Raw genomic sequence first — 20,827 nt, 5'->3', positions numbered from 1 at the left:
CTCGACCTAGGTGGAACTTTAAAAAAGCAGATTGGGCGACTTTTACTACGAGATTGGACAAATGTCTCGGATGGATAACCCCAACACGTACAAACTATGAGATTTGTTGGCGCGGTTATATCTACAGCGAAGAAAACTATACCCAGAGGATATCGTAGAGATTATGTCCCAGGATGGGATGAAACATGCGAAAAATTGTATCAAGAATACAACGAAAGCCAAGACCGAGAAATTGCGGACGAACTGCTGCACAGTTTGGATGCAGCCAGACGGCAAAAATGGATGGAAACTGTGGAAAAACTAGACTTTAGTAAATCAAGCAGAAAAGCGTGGTCCTTACTTAGAAAACTCGGTAGTAGCAGACACTCAACTAGAGACAAAGTACCAATAGTTCCCAACAGAGTGGCCTCCCACATTGTAGCAAACTCAAGGGCACCTAGAGATCGTGACCACACCACCAAAGTAAAACAAGAACTAAAAATACTAAAGTCTGCATGCCCGCCTACTTCTGAATACTCTGACGAGTTTACTCCAGAAGAAATTACCTCAGCAATATCAGAAATTAAGTCTGGAAAGGCACCCGGCTCCGATAAAATACATCCAGAATTTTTACTCCATTGTGGCAAATATGCTAGGAAATGGCTGGCTGATTTCTACACAGATATATTAAAATCAGGAGAAATCCCCCATTCTCTTAAAAAGGCCTCCATTATAGCCATATTGAAACCAGGGAAAGCAAATGATCAACCCCAAAACTACCGACCGATTGCACTGCTGAGCTGTGTCTATAAACTGTTGGAACGCTTAATCCACAATAGAATTAGTAACAACATATTTGGGGTGATACCTATTGAGCAAGCAGGGTTCAGACCTAACCGCAGCTGCACAGATCAGATCCTATCCCTAACAACACATATTGAAGCAGGTTTTCAAAGAAAGCAAAAAACATCAGTTGCTTTCATTGACCTATCAGCTGCATACGATACCGTCTGGAGACAAGGACTAATCTGCAAACTGATCCGTTCCATCCCATGCCAAAAGGTAACCAAACTCATTGATAGCATGCTCACCGACAGACCTTTTCACGTCACAATGGGCAACTTAAGAAGTGTCCAAATGAAGCTCAGCAATGGACTGCCACAGGGATCTGTTTTGGCACCCTTACTCTTTAATTTATACATCGCGGACCTACCTAGGACAACTTCGCAGAAATTTGGCTACGCTGACGATTGGGCCATTGCAGCAAGACATAATAACATGAATGTTACAGAAACAATACTGACGGATGACCTTGCTGTTATGGGTGAATATTTTCGCAAATGGAGGCTATGGCCCAATGCAACGAAAACTGAAGTGTGCTGTTTCCATCTGAATAATGCCCAAGCCAACAAAAAACTCTCCGTTCACTTTGAAAACAGACTACTCACTCATAACTCAACACCAAAATATCTTGGGAGTGACTCTTGACAGAACCTTAAGTTTTAAGGAACACCTACAAAGAACGGCAGAAAAACTGAAGACGCGAAATAATATAATCCAAAAGCTATGTGGCACCACATGGGGGTCCTCAGCCTCCGTACTCAGATCATCCGCTCTCGGACTCGTATACTCGGCGGCTGAATATGCTTCGCCGGTATGGCTCAACAGCAAACACACGAAGATCATTGACACCCAATTAAACCAGACAATGCGAATGATCTCAGGTACAATTCGACCAACACCGAACTATTGGCTTCCCATTCTGAGTCACATTCCACCGCCGAAACTAAGAAGAAGTCATTCTCTTCTCAGAGAATATCGAAAAATCGAGGCTAACCATCAACTACCCATCCACCATGATAAACTTGATATCGAAATGAACAGACTGCGCTCCAGATATCCCCCATTGCTAAGGGCCACCTCCCTACATCAGGAACATTTCGATCTCACCAACGCTTGGAGAAGACAATGGGAGAGCGACTCACCACAGGAATCACACCAAATGGCCTGTATCGATCAGAAACCGCCAGGCTTTGAACTGCCCCGCAATACATGGACGGCGCTGAACAGAATAAGAACAGGTACCGGTAGATGTGCTGACAGCTTGCATAGATGGGGAAAGGCCCTTACTCCTGAGTGTGACTGTGGTGCGCAACGGCAGACCGTCCGCCACATTATTGAGGAATGCCCCCGAAGGCGGTACCCTGGAGTTTTCGATGAGTTCCTGAATGCGACCGAAAATGTTTTACATTATATTAATACATTAGATGTTCGTTTGTGATACTTCATGTACTGTTTTATATACTTTTTTTCAATTATGTGTTCTAATTGTATCTATGCCATACGATAAATAAAAAATAAAATACATGATACCACCAGAGAAATTAATATCAAGCGAGATGTGGGACGGGGTGACACTCTCTCATCTAAAATATTTATAACGGTCCTAGAAAACGCCTTTAAAATGATAAAGTGGGAAAATAGAGGAATAAAAATAGATGGGGAAATGCTTAATCATCTGCGTTTTGCCGACGATATAGTACTTATTACCGAAGATCTGGGTGAAGCATAACAAATGCTACAAGAATTAGAAAACGTATCTTCAACAATAGGTCTAAAAATGAACATCAGTAAGACCAAATTTATGACAAATTTAGTTCCCAGCGCGAACACCTAACCATTCAAAATCAAGTGGTAGAATTGACAGAAAAGTACATGTATCTCGGTCATGAAATCAGAATAAGCAAGGATAATCAGACCTGTGAATTTTAACGACGAATAACACTTGCGTGGGCGGCGTATGGTTCACTAAAAGACATCTTTAAGAGCAACATCCCAATAGCTTTAGAAACGGAAGACATTTGACCAATGTGTTCCTCCTATTATGACATACGGAGCAGAAACTCTCACGCTCACAAAAAACAACATTACTAAAAATGCGAGTGGCGCAAAGGCGTATAGAAATATCGATCCTCGGCGTGACAAAAAAGACAAAATAAGGAACCAAGACCTAAGGAAAAGTACCGGTATCACTGATGTCGTCGAACGTATAGCCAAGCTGAAATGGAATTGGCTGGTCACATAGCGAGACTAAAAGACTCAAGATGGACCAGAAAACTAATTGACTGGCGCCCAAGGGAAGATAAACGCAGCAGAAGCCGACCACCAACACGCTGGATGGACGACATTAAACGAATATTCAAGAACTGGCAACAAGACGCACAGAACCGTGAAGAGTGGCGAAAAATGAGAGATACCCAACGAGCAATCCACAATTATTAGGATCAAAGCTAGCCCTGCAAAAAATTACGTATGTCTTGTTTTAATCTGAATTTATATCACTGGTTTATCAATTAATTTTGATTAACATTATAAAACATAAAAAATCAGTCAAAACCTTTAACACAGAACTTTAATCAAAAATAAAAAGAATTAACAAAATTATAAGTAACAATAATAAATTAAATCAAACACGATGCTGTATATGTCTACCAACAGCTCTATATAACCTAGCTTTTCTTGTTAAGTTGACGTAAATTGGAAAGTATATCTGAATTAAGAATAGACATGCACTGTATAGCTATCTCTGTCGTTCAAAACCACCTATGGTGACAATAATTTTGGATCACACGTTATGTCCAGCAGTGGACAGAAGAGGTTGCATGATAATGATAATGATGATCTAGCCAAATATAGAGGTAGGTTGTGTAGGCCCCTGTTAATCTGAGGATTTCATGTTGCTGCTTTTATTGATATATTTATCTAAAAATGCTCAATTTGTGGCTAAGGCCACTGTTGCTCTGACGGACTCAATTTGAGTGTTCGTTATTCAACTGTGCAGACAACGTACCTACGATTTCTTGACCAAGGTACGGGTGCCAAGAAAGACAACAATCAGAGAAGCTCGCGTTCTCACCATTTTGCTGAATTGCCGAGACCGAACGCCACTGCTAGAATGCTCCAAAGCCATATTGAGCCAGCCCAAGGACCAGTAATCAGCGTTTCTACAGTTAGACGAATGTTAAGAAAACAGGGTTTAATAATGACTTGCGATCCAGCAACGGGACCGTTACTCACTGCTTCTCACAAAAGACGCAGACTTGTATTTGCCCGTAAAAATGTCAATTGGACAATAGAAGATTGGAAAAAGTATTGTTTACGGATGAGTGTAGAATATCAATGTTTGATAAAGATCGTCGAAATGAGGTCTACACAAGGGCTGGAGAACGTTATGATCGGTCACACCGAGAAATTAGGGGATACTTATGTCCAATACTGTGCGAATCTGTTATATCAAATATGAAATTTGAGGTGTACACTTACCTATATCTACCCGCTTCTTTAACCAAGTGATAAGTATCCACCCCATCAGCGGTCAACGTAATGTCATCACCATGTACACAAAAATCACAGTCATATTTATCCAAAGTTTCCAACGTCGTTACATAAGGAGCTCCTTCCACAACTTCGTCCACCCATTTGATACCTCGGACCATCTTGTAGCGTTCCTCTGCAGTGAATACTGGGGGTCCCTTGTGTTTCATTATTTCTTCGTCCGTGTGGATACCTACCACAAGGCGATCGCCCAATGCCTTCGCTTGACGCAAGGAATTTGCGTGTCCGAAATGTACCATGTCATAACTAAAAAAAAGTTAAAAATTAGTCCTACTAGGTACTTAGAGGAGAAATATGTGAAGAACATGTTGACTTTTGAAATAATATGTGAGAATTTATTTATGCGAATCTACAATCGCATGGATTCGTTATGGCTATGGTAAAACCATAAAATAAAAGAAAAGTAAAAAAAGTCATAAAGATAATTATTAACCAAAATCTTTGGATATACAGGGTGTCCCAAAAAGATTGTTCATAAATTATACCACAGATTCTGGGGTCAAAAATAGATTGATTGAACCTCACTTACCTATATACAATAGTGCACCCAAAAAAAGTTACAGCCCTTTGAAGTTACAAAATGAAAATCGATTTTTTGAAGATTCTTCTCCCGCCGCTTCTCTAGCGGCGAATCGATTGAGGGTAAAATTGTACATGAACCACGCGCCTGCGCACACTGACAGTATGTAGTTCTGACAGTATGTAGTTCATTGCTAATCTTTCAAGATAGGTATGTATGTATCTGTAACCGTGCAAATAAGTCATTAAAAGAATATATTAGTGGTTTTAGGAAATGTATTATTTATTATAATTCTTGTGTTTTTGGATTTGTGTTTCCCTGTAGTAAAATAATAAAATATGTAGGCATAACATTTTTACAGTTTGTCGCCGTGTTGTGTAATTATATCCGAAACTTACGTGTCAATTCAAGTGGCTCGATGGCGTAGTTGGCAGAACGGTGGGACAGAGAACGGAAGCACACGGAAGGTCGCGGGTTCTAATCCTGGACGATTCATACTTTTTTTTATTTTTCGTTATTTTAATAAAAAAAATTTGAAAGTGGTAGATAAGAAAGTTAGTTTAATTTTTAAATAAAATACAAATAACCTGTTAAGTATATTTACTTCGTTTAAATTACCTATATAATAGAAGAATATCTTCTTATGTGCGTACAAAGTACACACACATTCTTTTTTTTTTTCAAATATCGAACACTCTCAGAGATTTTTTATTGAAAATGGACATGTGGCATTTTTATGGCAGCAACATGTTAAAAAAAATTAAAGTGAAATTTGTGCACCCCATAAAAATTTTATGGGGTTTTGTTCCCTTAAACCCCCCCCCCCCAAACTTTTGTGTACGTTCCAATTGAATTATTATTGTGGCACCATTAGTTAAAAACAATGTTGCTAAAACTTGTTTGCCTCTTAGTACTTTTTCGATAAGTCAGTGTTTATCGAGATATTTTGAATATTTGTCGAATCCACCACATATTTGTATTCGCGGTGTGCAAGTACTTGGAAGGGAAACGAGAAACGACCGTGCGCGAGTCGCGTAGAAATATTGCAACTATCTTAAATAATTCATATTGTCAATTGAAATTGTCAAATTGACGTATATTTCATAACTTCTGTCATTGAAGCAGAAAAATTATATATTGCTCCACAATATTGATATGATATGCAATTATTATATAAAGGTAAATTTAATTAATTATATTTTGCTTGCAGTACTGCATTTTAATAACTAATTTTATTTACTACATACAATTGTTTCCGTTTGCATAACATAACCTGCATCTTATTTTTTCTTATTATTTTTTTGGACTATGGCCTTGACAATTATCCAGCAACCAGGACTAATATAATTGGCCAATATAATTAAAAGTGCGAATAAAAGTACAGAGCGTAGAAATAGAGGTCGCTTTGCCGAACTTGCACGGTCCCAATATGGGTATGTACGGTTATAGAGACCTGTTAATAATCTGAAAATTTATTTATAATTTACATTTTTAGGTATATTTTGAAAAAGAAGCTACATCTCTATAAAAGGTGACTTATAATAAAAATACTAAGAAGCAAAAGTCTTAAAAACAATGTGTGTAACTAATGGTACCACAATAATAGTTTAATTGGAACTTACACAAACATTTGGGGGTTTAAAGGAACCAAAACCCCATAAAATTGTTACGTAAATATATTGAAAAAGAAGCCGCATCTCAATAATAACTGGCTTACCGAAAAAATACTAGGAGGCGAAAAAAGTTTTAAAAATGTTGTGTTTAACTAATGGTACCACAATAATGAATTAATTGGAACGTACACAAAAGTTTGGGGGGGGGGGGTTTAAGGGAACAAAATCCCCATAAATTTTTTATGGGGTGGACAAATATCACAATAATTTTCCTGCCATAAGAATCATACATGTCCATTTTCAATAAAAAATCTCTAATAGTTTTCGATATATTGAAAACAATCAATTTTCATTTTGTAACTTCAAAGAGCTGTAACTTTTTGTATGAGCACATTTGTACTAAGGTAAGTTAGGTTCAATCAAACTATTTTTGACCCCAGAATGTGTGGTATAATTTATGACCAATCTTTTCGGGACACCCTGTATACTGACACACTAAAATTATTGTATCCCAATGTTCCATGTATTACAATGTAACCATTGGTTGATAAAACTATACGAAAACATGACTGGCCATTTGGATTTGCCAGTGCCATTAACTTGAATATACAATATACATAAATACGTAAAATATTACAAATTATGCATTGACGTAAACTTTAATTGTAGATTTTTTCCAAACTAGTTTCCTGTGACTTTGATCGATTTTCCCCTGTACCCTTCAATTGTTTCCAAGGCTAACCTGACCAAAGATGCGTTCCAACTGAACGAGCGTATATATCTAAACCTCATTTGTATAATGTAGTGATAAACCTTATGTTATTTGTCTTATTTTCTTACTTCTTATTCTGTTGATTGCTGTTACTCGAGAGCATCTTCGAAGACATTCCATCTCTGTTGCACCTATCTTGTTTCTGTTTCGTTTGCTTATTATGCTACAGTCTATTCGCTAATCTGAGACAACTGTCTAGTGACGTTGGTAATTTATTTTTTGGGAAGTTAGGTTGCTAGACGTGACGGTAAATTACTACACAACCAAACATACCTGCTCATAGCCAATATTATTAATAGTAAACAGACGTAAATAGCAAACCTTACGCCAATCAATAATCACTTATTTATACCATTATAATGTATTGAAAACAAATGAGAAAATTATTTATTGTACAAAATAAAAATATTTTGTAGAAATAAATTCCACAAAATTTCATGAGTTTAGTATACGCTCTGAGCTTCGCTGGTGTCGCTCCTGACGGATTACTAAATTCAACTTTCACCGGTAATTTTTAAACTTATTATTTAATTGTTATCGCTTAATATTTACAACGCTAAAAAGTAATTAAATTGTAACAGATTTTTTTTAAGATTTTGCTAATCATTTTGACGTTCTATTGATAAAATATTAATTTCTTACTTCGGATACTTTCACAATTATTGTGTAGATGGCGCTAAGATTCATAGATTAATTTATAATTACATATTACGGAACATTAAAAAAACGTAAATTCAGTATTTAAAACGTAAGTATATTTAAGGTAAAAATATATACCACAGTTTTGACCAACTAATATTTTTTTATAATTAATGTTTTTAATTTTAATTTTAAATTAATCACTTTGACATTTATGTCAAATTTCCGGTAAACGTTTACAGACTTGCCACTACTGGCGCTCGCGAATTTATAAATTTCCCCTCTACGTACGAGCTCACAGCGTATACACTCCCACTATTTCCAATTATTCTTCTTTTTTTAATGAAAGATTAAGTTGATTTGAGTAGTTTAGTGTGAGGTAAGAATTTTTGTGTTGTATGTTTCCTATTCCGAATGTGTCAAAATGAATCTCTGCTGAGCGAATTCAGTATAGGTATCTGTGTTTTTGTTTTTGTGCTCATCTATAGCACCAAATTGTCTACTGCTTTCCTTGTTTTTCCTCTGTCTCCTATAGCGCTACAGTCCAAGTCGTGCCCTAGCATCTCCCAGCATCTGCCTATAGTATCTCTGTTCCTGGCTGCTCTCCTCCAGTCATCCACCCTCAATATCTCTTTAATATCTGTTCTCACTTCGTCTATCGACCTCTTCCTTGGTCTTGTATAATTATCCATTCTTATAAGGTGACCTGCCCAGCGCAATCTTTGTATTTTTTCTTTGTAATATTGATACAATTCGTGGTTAAACATTATTATCCACACACCGTTGTCGCCGTCGCAGATGGGTCCCAATATCTTTCTTTCAAGTTATTGATAAGTTTCATTGTCTTTTCTGGCACGATCCATGTTTCTACGCCATATATTGCTATTGGTCGTATGATAGTTGTATTTATATACTTTAAACTTTACTTCCCTATGGATGTTTTTGGATCCAAATACCTGCGACAGAGAGAAGTATGCTAGAGTCAGGGGTCATCAATTAGTTTCTCTGAGGGTCCGTTTCGAAAACCTATGAAACTTCCGCGGTCTGGATTTATGCTGCCTGTGTCTGACTGCTCTGATTCGGTTTCTTTGTGGATTCTTGTTAAAAAATATCTCCTATAAACAAATCAGAAGGGCGCCAGGCGAAATTTTTGGGCAGAAATTGTTTAATATTTTTTTAACAAATTCAAAACATCACCTTTTTTGCCCGCGAAAATATGTCTTTAGCATTTTTGGGCCATCTTAAATAAAAAAGATCTGTCATTTTATTAAAACTTAAAGAGTTTTCAAGCATCGCAAATGCATATTTTCGCATTTTTCAGATTTTAAATCGCTTATAACTCGAAAACTATCAACTTTTCAGAAATATGACAAGAGACCTTTATTATTTATAATTACCCAAGAAACCTAAAATTACATTTTTCGAGGCCAAAAAGGTAATTTTGAATTTGCTTAAAAAATTGTTTCACCCGGCACCCTTCTGATTTGTTTAAAGGGGACATTTTTGAACAGGAATCCGAAAAGAAATCGAGTCAGAAACATTTTTCATTCGAAAGTGGCCTCACACATGGACTAATATGGAAAGGAAAACTAATAATATCTGATTGTTTTTTGGTTACTGTATACTTTTCTGTAAGTTTTCCTGGTACAATAAATAAAATATAAATTCAATGTGTATTGTTTTAATGCTATTATCAGTAGGTATATTTTGAAAACAGCAGTATTGTAAATTGTTACTGAGAATATTTAAAAAATTAGGAATTTATATTTTGAATTCTAATGAAGTTTTTAAACATCTTCAATTTTGTAGAAAGGAAACTGAGGAATTTAAAATAAATAATCATAGTACAAAATGCTAATTAACATGTTATCTTTTCTACATTAGTTTCAATGCAAAGTGTTTGTTGCGAACTTATTAAATCTCAAAATTATTTTAATTAAATGCACATCTGAAAAGTACCCCTACTTAACATATAGTAGACAGGAAATGAATATAAAAAAATGCACGTGACAATTTTATATTACAGCTTACTTAATTTCAAAATTAATGATTAGTAAGTATAACAATAAGGGGGAAACTCTTTACAAAATTAAAGTATCAGAGAGAAAATGACATTTTTTTATGTACAACCTGTCTGAAGTTTGGAGTGAGTTTAGTGCAACTGAGTCTCATTAGGGAGTTGAGATATTCATCTGTTAAGTGAGATCTCTACAGATTTTTTTAATAAAGTTCATTCTTGATAAAGCGGCTTCGCATACATAAGTTGAGCCAAACATAGTACACAATTTCATGGCCATTTTCAAAATTGCCAAACACTAGGTATATTCTGAATTTATTGACGGTCCGCACAAAACTAGCTCACGGTCCGCATACGGACCGCGGTCCGCTAATTGGTGACCCCATGTGCTAGAGTATCTTACACTTCCTTGTTATTTACTCTGTTACGACCAGTGATATGGGAGAGAGGGGATACGACATAAGGGATGATTTTGTATTTAGTAAATGGGACCACTTGATTTGACACTTTTGTGCTACATCCAATATGGCGACGGGCAGGTTTATATACGTTATATATGGAATATGTTATCAGTTAGTTATTAAAATTATTAATAATTTATATATTTATATAATATAATATAATTTTATAGTTATATATTTTATATAGAGCAAAATATACTACCAAAGAATTGTTCCGCCATATTGGATGGAGCGTTTTTGCGAGTGAAACCGAGCCCATCTACTTCACCGTATGCCGCATCCCCTCCCTCCCACATCACTGGTTACGACAGAGAATCCATGAGAGAAAATTATCTTCTTTAATAATTTTTTAAATATTTCCCAACCAATTTGAATCTGATTGCAAATCCTTGTGACTTCTTGATTATGCGACAAAAAACGTTGTTCATAATACTTCTTATCGAATATTCGCTGTCTGCAAAATGCGTAATAAATGTTATTTAAAATGAATCTCTATAAGCTATTTATTGTGATGAAGTTTTAAAATTATTTGCATCATTTCAGATTTATTTTTATCATGAAAATTTATATTTAATTTTTTTTAATAAACAAGGAGATGATGTTATTAATAACATTAACATCCCTGACCGCTAAATCCAAGGCCTTTGAAAAAATATATTTTTTCAATAGATAATATTTAATTATTATTATTTCATATACAACCTTGTTTTATTTGCGCTTAAAAGGTATTTATTTGGTGATACATTTTTCCTTCACCCACGCGACCTGATAAGGATAATATTGGATCATTGTTATAAATCAAAAGTTTTTTTAACAGAACAGAAATTTCATGTTATCGCATATTGCGCATTTCATAGGGATATAAATAATATCTACTCAAACTACTTAAATGTCGTTCTAAAGTACTAATTTGTAGCCCGGGAGGTAGTGTCAAATTTGACCGGAGCATTTTAGCATGGCTGTTTTCTTTTTATTTAAGTAGGTGTTCCAAAGCTTATTAACAAATGATGTGTCAGCTGGCCCAAAACCGGGGAGTTTAGACAAGAAAAGGTAAAATATGAAAGTTGATGGACAAACGCTACAACTTAAATGTCAAATATTTATATATGTTATTCAGAACATTTGATAGCCTTGCTTACTTGGCTCCTACCTTTCACTCAGGAGATCCAGGTTCAAATCCTGGCGCGGAAAATTATTTTTGTTTTTTAAATTGACATTTTATTTTGAAAAATAATTATTTTTATAATACCACGTTTTTATTATTTATACGAGACAATATAAAAAAATCTGTTTGTCTTTTATAGAATAGCAAACTATGCATTTTTGGTCATAATATTATTATTGATCTTAATAAGCAAATTTGTTGTACATGAACCTCTAAAGGTTCCTGAGTTGGTAAGACCAACAATCTAAGTGGAAAGGGAGACATTATTTGTTATTTTTTTGGACAAACAGTTTTTTCTTAATTTTATATGTTGTAGAACCGAAAGATACAACCCTAAATTTTCACTTTTCTCTCACCAACCCCCATTTTTTAATAGCAATCTAAATATTTCCCTATTCTCTATAATACATAAAAATGAATGTTTGTCTGTACCTATGTCCCTTATAGAATCGTAAACTATGCACTTGGTAGAAAAAAGTATAGGTACGCAATATTTTTTAGTATTTTTTGGCTTTCTGGTAATTTTTAGGTATTAAACTTTCAAACATTATTTAGTTTTAAGGCGGTACGAAGTTTGCCGGATCAGCTAGTTAATAATAATAAAATATTCTTGGACTAGTGTGGCAAAGATTAAAAAGTATAAATCAATAATTTATGAATTTTAGATTGTAATAAAAAAGCGTCAGCTGCATCATGTACGTTGCAAAAAATGTTAGCTGGCCAAGTGGACATGCCGTGGTATTATAAAATTAACTATTTTTCAAAATAAAATGTCAATTGAAAAACAAAGAATTTTCCGCGCCAGGATTTGAACCCGGATCTCCTGAGTGAAAGGTAGGAGCCGAGTAAGCAAGTCTATCAAATGTTCTGAGTAACGTATATAAATATTTGACATTTAAGTTGTAGCGTTTGTCCATCAACTTTCATATTTTGCCTTTTCTTGTCTAAAATCCCCGGTTTTGGGCCAGCTGACACATAATTTGTTAATAAGCTTTGGAACACCTACCTAAATAAAAAGAAAACAGCATGCTAAAATGCTCCGGTCAAATTTGACACTACCTCCCTGGCTATTGTACTTTGGTAGAAACACTAGGCCTAGAACTAAGTATATATGTATTTTCCTTTTAGGTGTGTATTATAATCTATCTATTTATCTACCTAATTAGTCTTCTTCGGTCCATCTTTTGTAGGTCTCTCTAATCCTTTTCCATTCTTTTCTATCTGTCGCTACAGTTATCCACGTAGAGCCCACGTGCTTCTTGATATCATCTGCCCATCTCATTTGGGGCCTTGCTCTGCTTCGTTTATATTCCCATAGTCTCCAATTTATAAGAATTTTGTTCCATCGGTCTTCTTTTTGTCTTATACTGTGTCCGGCAAATCTCAATTTCAATTTTGCAACTTCTTGTCTAACATCTCTAAATTTGGTTTTCTCTCTTATCCACTCGTTTGCCTTTTTATCCATTAGTCTTATGTGCAAAATTTGCCTTTCCATTGCTCTTTGCGTTTTTATGATTTTGTCCATGTTTGCTTTTGTAAACGTCCACGTTTGGGAACCATAAGTGAGAACAGGGAGTACGCATTGACTATATACCTTGGTCTTAAGATGTTGTGGATATCTTTTGTTTTTAAGGATGTAGCTTAGTTTGCCAAATGCCGCCCATGCCAGCCTAACTCGTCTTTTTGGTTGGTTGCTTGGTTTTCCTTGTTAAATTTTATAATTTGACTGGGTCAAATTATAAAAAAAGGTGTAGTATAATAGTGTACATAATAATAGATTACTATAAATTCAGGGACGGCTTTAGCGTTGACTAAAAAAAAGCTTGTATCTAATAAAACTATTTTTAACTTAAACCGAAATCTGTCAGAATGCGCAACAAAGTGGCGGTATCAATGTGTGATATAAATGTTTAAGAATTTCGAGTAGCCGCCTTATAGATAAGTTCAGTGATATTTTAACATTCCATTAATCATTTTAAATTAGTAATTTTAGAACTTACAGTAAACACTTGCGTATTAGTACAGTTAAAATAATTAAACGATAAATATTAAGTAAGAGAAATACATTAGAAATAAAGTAGAAAACCTTTTTCCATTTTTAAGGACAAAAAAAAGTTCATTGGCCGAACCGATTTCAAAATTATTTGGCACATCATAATTTGAAACATTATTTGGTTAATAGTTATTTATTTTATTTAGAGCGAGGCGAGTAACAGACGAGTTCGATAAAGAGTCTTTACTGACGTGGTGCATACAAAATTTTATTGCCAATCATTAAAAAGATACTATTAACACTATACAATGATACTATTAACACTTACATTACAATTTAAGAATTTTTTTAAATTTTTGACAACATAAACATTTCGCATGACACTAATGACAGATGTTTAGAACATGTTTAGAATATTTATTTAAAGAAATTTTCTATTTTGTTTTGTGTTTTGCTTCGACAACGATGTTTTGCAGCTATATCCCTCCAATACTATGTAATTTGATACAAGAAGACTACAAAAACAATGTTATTTTTAACGGAAATTGTTGTGATCCGAAACGGCCTCGCCCTCAATCATTTCGGTTAACGGAGGTTTTACTGTATTAATTATTAATAACTGCGAAGACTATTAGATGAAAGCTAAACATCTAGGTACAAAATAGAGTCCATTGTATTCATTATATTCAGAAATATTGATTTTGAGTCATTCAGTTCACAATGTACATTATCACGTACATACCTATATTATAAAAAAATGATTAACCCAGGAACAGTCGCGCTCACTTCTGTCACGTCAGCAGTCGCGCGTTAGATTTTATCTAACAATACGAATATAAATTCGAATTTACAACAAATTTTTATTTTATAGTATTTTTATTTACTTGTTATGTTAGAAATATCATTTCTAACAATTATTAATGCTAATTGGTTCTCACCAAAGCTATAAATCCATAAATTCCACAAAAAGAAGAAGAAGAAGAAGAAATAAAAAAAATAAACCTACGCATTACTACACCCTTCCTCGAGGCCTTACGAGTGGAAAATTATGTTGCAAAATTTTTCATTGAGTTATCACGAAAAAGGGTAAAATGTTATGATATTTTCTAAGGGCGCGGCGCGACTGCTCCCGAGTTAAGTAATGTTAAAATTAAAATTTTAATCACAATTTGTTTTTTTGTTTTTACTAATAAATTTTTAAATGCCATTAAAATTATTGATTGTTATTTCACAACATTTTTAACTTGTTATTTCGCAAGATTTGTAGGTATTAAAAAAAGTTATATGTACTTTCTATTTAAATAAAAAGATAAAATGGTATATTTTAAAATCAAGTATGAAGATTCTTATCAAATAAATTTTTGAATTGAGTAATATATTAATGAAATATTTCTTTCATTCCTTAAAACGTAGATTATGAAACAAAACTACAACTAATTATAAGAGGCAAATTTCACATACTTTACTAAAATTAATAATAGTAAATATTATACAAATATTACCAATTGAGATATAAAATAGATTAAAGCAATGACACTATTAACTCTTACAAAAGTTTATACATCGCATTAAGATTAAGTAGTCCGAGGACTGTAAAAAATCTTATTTTAACAATAGCTTTTAGCCTTAAAATATTCTGGAGGGGATTGTACTTTTTCAATCCTGCTACAACAGAAGGTAATGACTTATTTCTACCTCTCTTGGCAAAAATGGGATTTTATATTATACTATATTCATCAAATTTTAATAATTTAATCAATTCATTTAAAATCAGAGATCTTGCAGAGTTCACATTGGGAAAAGCATGCTTACATCACATTTACATGGTTGAAGGCATGTGACTTGATACTCCGAACCAAGCTATGGAAAGCAGTAGAAGACATTGAAGTTCCATGAATAAAACAACAAGGGTGCTCTACAAGAATAACAAAGTAGAGATAGTGCAAACACTCGTGACCACGGCGCATGAGACGAAATTTGGTTTAGTCCGCACTTCCATGCGAAACACACTGTATCTACAATAGAACCTGTCTGCCTTTCCGTGAATTTTGACCGCCTTCGCGCAGCTCCATGGTCAGGAGTGTTTGCACTATCTCTAGCTATCAGAACAGGCAATAAATAGAATATGCAGTCCATTTAAGACTACAAAGGGACTACTACATGGCTGCTCCACATACCCTACCCCTTTCAAAATATTCCTGGAAAAACCCCTGAAACCATGGAAAAGAAAGTGCAAATGAATGGGCATACCAGTAAGAAACAACTATATACCTATATATCGTAAGTCTTGCTGACAACCAAATAGTGATCGCACAAGACAAAGATGACCTCAGCTTTAGGATGAAAAAACTGGAACAGGAATATACAAAGAATGGAATGGAAATAAACCTAAAGAAAACTGAATGCCTAACAACGGAGAATACAAAAATAGAACAGCTGGGAATATGTAGATGAGATTAAGGTAAACAAATCAAAGGAACAGACAAGTACAAGTATTTACATTTCATAGCATCAAACAAAGGAACAACTGAAGAAGATATATAAAAAATAGACTTGGACAAACAGGGCCGGCGATAACGGGCCTGCAAGGGATGCACTGCAGACGGGCGCCAAACTGAGCTTTTTGTTCTGCTTTGAAAAACCGAAGGGCGCTTATGCTAGTGTTGCAGTCAAGCGCCTTATACCTTAGCACCATCACTGTGGACAAACAAGAGACTGCATACTAAAATCAAATGCAGTACTGTGGGATAATATCATCAGTGTAAAAACAGAAAGAAGAGTATAAAACACCATGACAAGAAGTATCCTGACTAATGGGTGTGGAAATTGGATAATAAATAAGAAGAAAACCAAAAACAAACTAAGAGCAAAAGTCAACAGAGATGGAATTACTAAGGAGAAGCTGTAGAGTAACAAGCAGAGATAGTATAAATAACATAGAGACATAGAGATTAAGAAAATAATGGGAATGAACTTTAGGAATGAAAGATAGATATTAGACTACATCGAACGAAAGAGATTAACCTGATACAGACATGTCAGAAAAGCAAACAAAAAATGTTGAGTAAATAGAATAACAGAGTGGAGCCCTATAGGAAGGAGGAAAAGAGGCAAACCCCAAAGAACTTTCAGAGATGAAGTGGACAAAGCAATGGAAAGAAGAAATCTGCAGGAAGGGACTGGCAAAACAGAAAGAACTGGAGAGAACGGTTGAGCGAAGGAATACAGTGAAAACTATGGAAATTCTTAGTATATAGAGATGTATTCTATATTATAAAGCCTACACTGAAGAACAGCACTGCCAAAAGAAGGTTGACAATTTAATACAAGGATAGGCACTGTACTATAGAGGAAGATATAGAAACCTATCTTCTTGATATATTAGATCTTGGACCAGCTATACCCTAAACCAGCATCTTTTAAAGGTTAATCCTGGCATACAACTCAGACACTCTCTCCGTATAACTCTCCAAGGCAGCATTTTCCAACCGGTGGGTCAGGGACAGATTTCAGGTGGGTCGCGGGGTGGCTCTCAGAGTAGCTGAGTGGCATACAGAGTACAGAATAACGTATCATCATGGGTGAGGGATGGGTCGCCAATATGAAAAAACATCAGATGGTGAATTGCACCCATAAAAGTTCGGGAACCACTGCTCTAAGAAAAATGATTGAAAATATTAAGCAGATTTAATAACCAAGTGGGGAAATGTAAAAAACAACTCAAAGCAAAAGGAGAATACTTGGAACACATTGGAGAATATTTGAAACAGCAGTAATCCATACTAAAAATAGGAAGTACTTTTAAAAATATAATAAAATTCTGTAGAACAAATCAATAGGTATGAAAAAAATGCTAGGACATTTCCCAGGTTTCTGGTAATATTTAAAAAATCTAGTGTGAAAACATACAACCGATTTTGCAAAAAAAATTGCCTGGTCTCAGAATTACAACTACTATTCCCCTAAAATGCCATAACCGGTTTTGACATTTAAATGGGATGAGATAAGGGATAACTGGGAAATAATTTTTGTATAAATTGTGAAGCTGGCACTCCAATTGCTATAAGCTGCTATAACACATTAAATTTGTACACCACTGAAGAAACCTAAAGTTGACGTCAGTCAATGTTCAATCATTGATAAAAGGTAACTGTGGGTGTAATTTGAAAAGTCAAATTTTGATTTGGAATTTACGTTTTGAAACATCCAAATACATAGACATATTTTCTGATAACTAAAATCGATGTCATAGTTTAGTTTCTTCAGATATCTATCTGCACAACACGTATGTTTAAATTCATGTTTAAGGGAAACTACAATATTTTTACATAATTCTAGGCAGCCCCACACCCAAAATCTCCCAAAAATTTGCTAGGATTAATACTCAGTGGGAAGCCCCACTTTTGACAACTATTGAAAGTTTGGGAACAAATTAATTACATTTTTAAATTTCTGTTAATACATAATTTGATAAATAGACTTACCATCCATCGCACCAAACTCTAGTAAAGTGTTTATCCCCATTCTGTAAAGTATTTTCCGGCATTTTACTTTAAATTATAATGCCAAATAAAATTGTATAAAATTATTATTTTTTAAAATTTATAATCACAGCACTCTTTATCACCAAGAAACTAAATTTTGCTTTGAGAAATTCGACCTAGTCTTCCTCCTTTTAGTATATTTTCTACTAAATTAAAATTACGATGTATTTGTCAAGTGGAAATAGCCGATTCCACACTTCCTGTGTTGCCAAATTTCCAACTGTCATTAACTTCTGCTATACTCGTATATTTTTATCATCAATTACATTATTTAAAACGTTGTTCAAAAATCGAAAATAATATCCCATAGAATATGCTTAATCGTTTAAATAAAAGAAGTAGATCAATGGTTATAACTATAAGCTGAAGTTAGTTCACTATTTAAAATAAATTATTTTTCATTGTTTGATTTATGGAGTTCTGTTTAACCTCGTTCCTTTTAATTTAATAATTAAGAACCATAACTAAGACCAAAGAATAATTTATATTATAGTTTTTTTACGTTAAATGATAACTTTATATTATTTATTATATCTATCAAAGGTCTTTTTATATCTTCAAAAGAATGAACTGTTTGATTTTAGCAGAAATTTTGCAAGAGCTGGCAATGCGTCTCAACACACATACATACGCATGATCATGACAGTTTGAAATCATCACACCACGTTGTCTCCCCACTCCCAAACCCCTTACTCATATCGACTCCAGTGTAATTTATTTAAAGCAGTGGCGTAGCACATATTTAAATGGTAGGAGACAATGTTTATATAAAAAAAAGGAAAACTATATTGTTTTTAGCCTTACTGTTTTTAGTTTTGAAAAAATGTAAAAACGTTGAATTATTATCCATGTCTGTCTGTCCGTTTGTAAACGCAACTCCTCCGTTATTAGACCAGATAGAATGACAAATTAGGTGTTGAATGAAAGCTTATAACCCAAGGATAAGAGCTGAGAAATCTGACTTCGGGTAGGTGAGAAATAAAGGTGAGAAATTTGACTTTGGACTTCCGGTTTTAGAACTGCAACCAGAAGTACTGTTTTAAAGTCTCCGAAATAGTAAAAGCAATATATTGTTCGACGAGCCTTAGCAAGACGAGAACAAATAAGTACATACCTACTTCCGGTTTCATTCAGTCGTCTGTGCGCGAATATATCTCATCCGTTATTAAAACACATAGAATAACAAATTAAGTGCTGAATGAGAGCTTGTAACCCAAGGATGGTATTAAAGGTGAGAAATTTTATTTCGGACTTCCGGTTTTAGAGCTGCAACAAGAAGTACTGTATTAAAGTCTCCGAAATAGTATCTACAAGCGATATATCGTTCGACGCACATTAGCAAGACTGGAACAAATATATACTTCCTGTTTCATCCCTGTCTGCCTGTCCGTCTGTTTGTCAGCGAATATATCTGCTCCGTTATTAAAACAGATATAATGGCAAATGAAGTGTCGAATGAAAGCTTATAACCCAAGGATGGTACCCAGCAAACAGTTTTGAGCCCAGTTACGTGATGATTACGTTAAATTTACGGCAAATTTCAACGAATACGTAACTCGGTGATTTATGACGGGAAAAAAACGTATTTCAGTGCCAAATCATTCACGTATATATTAGTGCTTCCTTTATACATGTTTGACATTAGAATAATATAAAAAATCATAATGACGAATATAGTACCTACATGTTTTTTATAATAGGTGTGAATGTCGGTTACATCGCAATGGTACGTTTATTTCACGTAATAATCACGAAACAGAAATAACTTCCTTTAGTTAAATTTTGAGAAATATTTTGGAAAACAAAATTTTACAACGGTGTTGGTTAAATACGTATTTTACGTATCGCTTGAATTTTACTCACTGTATTTTATGGACGTCGAAAAATTAGATGTATTTCACGTAAAAGTAATGTAAATAACACCAATATTTAAACAAAAAGTTTATGATTTCGCTTTTAAAATCATTTAGCATAACTATTTCAATCCAACCTTGATTTGAAGCTATTTTTGTTATTTTTTCTTTAAAAATATCACAGTAGCTAAAATGATGTTGAGTCTAATTTTCAAATCGAGCGCGGTGATGACGTACTACCAAGCCTTTCTCCTCCTTTAAATACTATCACGTGACCACGGTACGTGACTAACATAGTTGGTTCGAAAACTAAATTAATCGATTTATCGAATAATAGATACGTTTCGATATTATTATTTTTTATATATTATTCTGGTATTGAAATAGATTTTTAGTAAGACCAATTAGTTAATAGTAGAAGAAATTTAAAAACAAAAATAAAATACGTAATACTAATTTAAAGTAAGTAGAATAGTTTAACTGTAATTTAAAAGTAATCGATTTTTATAATCGATGATCATAACCTCTAATAACAGCTTCTCACACTTCTCACGACAAAAAGTGAAACGTGAATAGCTTTATTTTAGGCGGGTTAATTTATAATAATGTCTTTCGTATTAACGTTTACCTCACTGCTCGAGGGTTGAAGTGCCGAGGATGCAATTAGAAAAAACAAGAAAGTGTCGAAGTGTCCTCCTCTAAATAAAAAGTGACCTGTGTTGTGTTTTGTGTTGTCAAATTTTTTAATATGTCTTTAGGTCGGTAACATTTTTGGTTCATTATCTTGTATAATAATTATACAAGACAAATGTTTTAAAGTCTCTAAATTCTAATAAATAAATACATTGTTAATAATAAAAATAAAAATGTATTCGC

The 20,827-nt window shown here is 34.1% G+C and overlaps 1 protein-coding gene across 3 annotated transcripts in view; it reads right to left on the bottom strand.

Annotated features, from left to right (window-relative positions):
* Nucleotides 1–18,304, bottom strand: part of LOC114327283 (ethanolamine-phosphate cytidylyltransferase) — a 56,709-nt gene extending 38,405 nt beyond the window's left edge. For all 3 annotated transcript variants that reach the window (XM_050646623.1, XM_050646624.1, XM_050646625.1), the window contains exons 1-2: nucleotides 18,039–18,304; nucleotides 4,303–4,620 (exon numbers count right to left, since the gene is read on the bottom strand). In XM_050646623.1, the coding sequence (XP_050502580.1) occupies nucleotides 4,303–4,620; nucleotides 18,039–18,100 (380 nt within the window). In that variant the 5' untranslated portion in view covers nucleotides 18,101–18,304. The remainder of the gene's footprint in view (nucleotides 1–4,302; nucleotides 4,621–18,038) is intronic.
* Nucleotides 18,305–20,827: the final 2,523 nt, after the last annotated feature.

The sequence above is a fragment of the Diabrotica virgifera genome, chromosome 3 (genome assembly GCF_917563875.1).
Source record: "Diabrotica virgifera virgifera chromosome 3, PGI_DIABVI_V3a".
Classification (NCBI taxonomy): Eukaryota; Metazoa; Arthropoda; class Insecta; order Coleoptera; family Chrysomelidae; genus Diabrotica; species Diabrotica virgifera.
This window is presented reverse-complemented; position numbering and strand designations above follow the sequence as displayed.